This window comes from Haliaeetus leucocephalus, unplaced genomic scaffold, assembly GCF_000737465.1.
Source record: "Haliaeetus leucocephalus isolate CR32 unplaced genomic scaffold, Haliaeetus_leucocephalus-4.0 Scaffold210, whole genome shotgun sequence".
In the NCBI taxonomy this organism is placed as follows: Eukaryota; Metazoa; Chordata; class Aves; order Accipitriformes; family Accipitridae; genus Haliaeetus; species Haliaeetus leucocephalus.
The window spans coordinates 173,783-177,299 of record NW_010972646.1 but is presented as its reverse complement, the minus strand read 5'-3'; the positions used below and the strand labels follow the sequence as shown (position 1 = coordinate 177,299).

At 65.2% G+C, this 3,517-nt stretch overlaps 1 protein-coding gene across 1 annotated transcript in view; it reads right to left on the bottom strand.

Annotated features, from left to right (window-relative positions):
- Positions 1-3,398, bottom strand: part of GIPR (gastric inhibitory polypeptide receptor) — a 7,140-nt gene extending 3,742 nt beyond the window's left edge. The window contains exons 1-9 of the mRNA XM_010566450.1: positions 3,194-3,398; positions 3,014-3,121; positions 2,797-2,930; positions 1,711-1,814; positions 1,486-1,633; positions 913-1,072; positions 774-834; positions 590-659; positions 423-506 (exon numbers count right to left, since the gene is read on the bottom strand). Coding sequence (XP_010564752.1) covers positions 423-506; positions 590-659; positions 774-834; positions 913-1,072; positions 1,486-1,633; positions 1,711-1,814; positions 2,797-2,930; positions 3,014-3,121; positions 3,194-3,398 — 1,074 coding nt within the window. The remainder of the gene's footprint in view (positions 1-422; positions 507-589; positions 660-773; positions 835-912; positions 1,073-1,485; positions 1,634-1,710; positions 1,815-2,796; positions 2,931-3,013; positions 3,122-3,193) is intronic.
- Positions 3,399-3,517: the final 119 nt, after the last annotated feature.

The following is a 3,517-nucleotide window of genomic DNA, read 5'->3' as shown; positions in this document are numbered from 1 at the left end:
CCTCGGGAAGTGATGGGGACACCCTCAGGGACACGTTTGGTGGCATTACAGGGATGGACACATGCATAGGGACACACTTGGGGATGTCACAGGAATGGGGACATGGTTGGGGACATGACAGGCATGCGGACACACTTGGGGACATGACAGGGGTGGGGACACACTCATGGACGTGCTTGGGGACATTGCAGGGATGGAGCACACGTGGGGACGTGCACAGAGCCGGGATGGGCACAAGGACGTTGCACGGCCAGCATGGGGACAAGATGGGGACAGGGATGGGGTATGCAGTGCGTGTCCCCACACACACCCCAGTGTCCCAGTGTCACTGGCATCCCCATGCCCATCCCCAGTGTCCCCATGCTGGGGGACATCCCCCCATGTCCCACACGCACACCAAGGTCCCCATGTACCCACCTGACCCTGGTGTCCCCACGGGACACCTGATGCGCCCGGACTTTGGCCACCAAGATGCGGACGATGCGCACAAACACCACGAAGTTCACCTGGGGATGGAGACACTGACACTGACACCCCCTGCAGTGGGGACACTGCCCCAGGATGGCCACCCCCACGCTGTGTCACCCACCACCACAGCCATCAGGATGGGACAGCGGATTATCCACCATACTGCTGCCTTCTCGTTCCTCTCCCAGCACCTGCCAGAGTTTGGGGGGGGGCACTCAGCCAGATGCCTGGGTCCCCTGTTGGGGACATCAGAGTGTCCCCAGGGTGTGACAAAATGGGGAGGGGGGGTTGTCCAACAGCCTCACCCCTCATTCTCATAGAGGTACCTCATCACCACCCATGGTACCACGAAGAGCACGGGACCTCCTGGAGGCATGGGGACAAGGTTGGGGAGGGGATGCGGAGGCACATGGGGACACAGGGGGGACATGGGGATGGGCTCACCCCAGCCAAGGAGGAGGAAGGCAGGGAGGCAGCGCTCGCCGGAGAAGGCTGCCAGCACCAGGAGCTTGTGGAGGAAGAGTCCTTCGGCCAGCAGCCACCCGTAGTTAGCCCCCACACAGTACTGGGTGAGAGCCTGGGCCAGCCGGCACCCTGTCACTGCCTGCTGGAGGGACACCCACACCGCCACGGGGACACCAGCATCGGGGAGGGACCAGCATCAGGGTGGCACCAGCATCATGTTAGACCAGCATCGTGGTGGCACCAGCATCGTGGTGGCACCAGCATTGTGGTGGCACCAACACTGTGGTGGCACCAGCATCATGGTGGCACCAGCATCGTGGTGGCACCAACATCGTGGTGGCACCAGCACCATGATGGGAACAGCCCCCACCCTTGGGTGCCCCATCCGAGTGCAGCCCACCATGCCCCACCCATGGGTGCCCCCCACCCTTGGGTACCCCCACCATGGGTGTTCCCCTCCATGGGTACTCCCTGGTGGGTGCCACCTCCGTAGGTGCCCCACCCGTGGATACCCCCTGCCATGAGTGCCCCCCATCCCCCATGGGTGCCCACCTGCTGGCCCAGCAGCTGCAGGGGGTGCCCGGGACCGGGGCGCAGTCGGCGTTGGAGCAGCGCATCCCGTGTCAGGATGGCGCCCGCCCGCAGCACGAAGGACAGGAAGAGGTTGGCGTGGATGAAGTTGCGGGTGCAACGCAGGCGCCTGCGGGGACGAGGGGCAGTGGGTGGCAGCACCCATGGGTGCCCCCCTAGCACCCAAGGGTGCCCCGGTGCAGGTACCTGAAGAGCAGAAGCAGCAGCAGTGCCAGGAGGAGGGCGATGAGGGAGAGGGAGTATCCCACGGTGTAGAGGAGACGGAACTGCTCCAGCAGCCAGGCCTGCCGCTACGGGGACAGGGACAACAGTCACCAGGGACAGGGATGTGGCACGGCACCAGGAGGTGGAACAGGGCATGGTGTGGCATGGTGAATGTCACAGCATGGCATGGTGAAACACAACATGGTATGGTGCAACATGGCATGGCACGGTGCAGCACGGTGCGTTATCGTGGCACGGCGTGGTACAACACAGCAAAACGCATCACAGTGTGTGGTGTGGCATGGCACGGTGCCACACAGCATGGTGCAAAGAGGCATGGCACGGTGCAACAGGCACAGCAAAATGCATGGCACAGCATGCCACAGTGCAACATGGCATGGCACAGCGCAGCCCAGTGCGTGTCACAGCAGCGCAACACAGTGCAGCCCAGCAGCTCCTGGCACGGCACACGCTGCAGTGCAGCCCGACGGTGCATGCCACGGCACGACATGGGGTACAGCACATGTCAGCCTGGCGCAGTGCAGCCCCCGGCCCATGGCCCAGCACAGCATGGGACAAGGGGCACGGCACAACACAGGGCACGGCACAGGGTACAGCACAGCATGGGGCACAGCGCAGCGCAGCATGGCACAAGGAACTGCACGGGGCATGGCATGGTGCACAACACAGCACAGTGCAGCACGGCGTGGCATGGTGCACAACACAGTGTGGCATGGCACATGGCACAGCATGGGGCACAGCGTGGGGCACGGCACGGCGTGGCACAGTGCACAGTGCGGCACAGCATGGCATGGGACACAGCATGGCACGGCACAGCACGGCACGATGCACAGCAGAGCGGCACGGTGCACGGCATGGTGTATGGCACAGCACGGCACGGGGCACAGCATGGCACATCATGGCACAGCAGAGCAGCATGGTGCACGGCACGGCACACGGCACGGCACAGCACAGCACAGCATGGCAGCATGACACATCCCAGCATGGCATCTCCCAGCATGGCACCCCCTCCGGCACCGCAGCCTGCAGCGTGCCACGGCGCAGCACCCGGGTTCCCACCTGCAGCAGCTGCTCCTGCGCCGGGTCCTCACACTGCGAATGGTCCCGCCAGGGCCACCCCGTCTCGTCTGTCACCCACCGCCCGTCAGGTCCGCAGCGCCGAGCCACCACCCCACCCTGCACTGAGCACCTCGTCCCATCACTCCGTGGCACCCAGGGGCACCCACAGGACCCCCCAGGGCAAGTGCCACCCCCCGGCCATTACCTCGGTGGTGCCAGGGCAGGTACCATGGGCAGGGGACGGTGATGGTGCTGTTGGGAGCCGCGTCCCCCCAGCAGGCGTACATGTCAAAGCTGCGGTTGCAGACGGGTCCTGGGGAGGGGTGCAGGGGGGGTCAGGGTGTCCCCAGCGTCCCCCTGGTTTCCCTACCCCATCCCCACTCACCAGGTGCCGGGGGGTCGAGGCGCAGGCGCAGCTCACAAGCATGCCGGTACTCACGCCAGGCAGCCAGCGTCGCCTGGGCTGAGCGCTCCTCCTGCAAGGGCCCACCATGGGGCCACCGTGGGTGGGGGGGCCACCATGAGGACACCACCACCAGGGTCACCGCACTGGAGCGACCACCACGGGGCCACCACCACGGGGCCACCATGGTGGGGCCACCATGACTGGGGCCAACATTGTGGGGCTACCACCACATGGACACCACCATGGGGCCACCACGACTGGGGTCACCACCATGGGTAACCAGGATAGGGACACCACCATGGG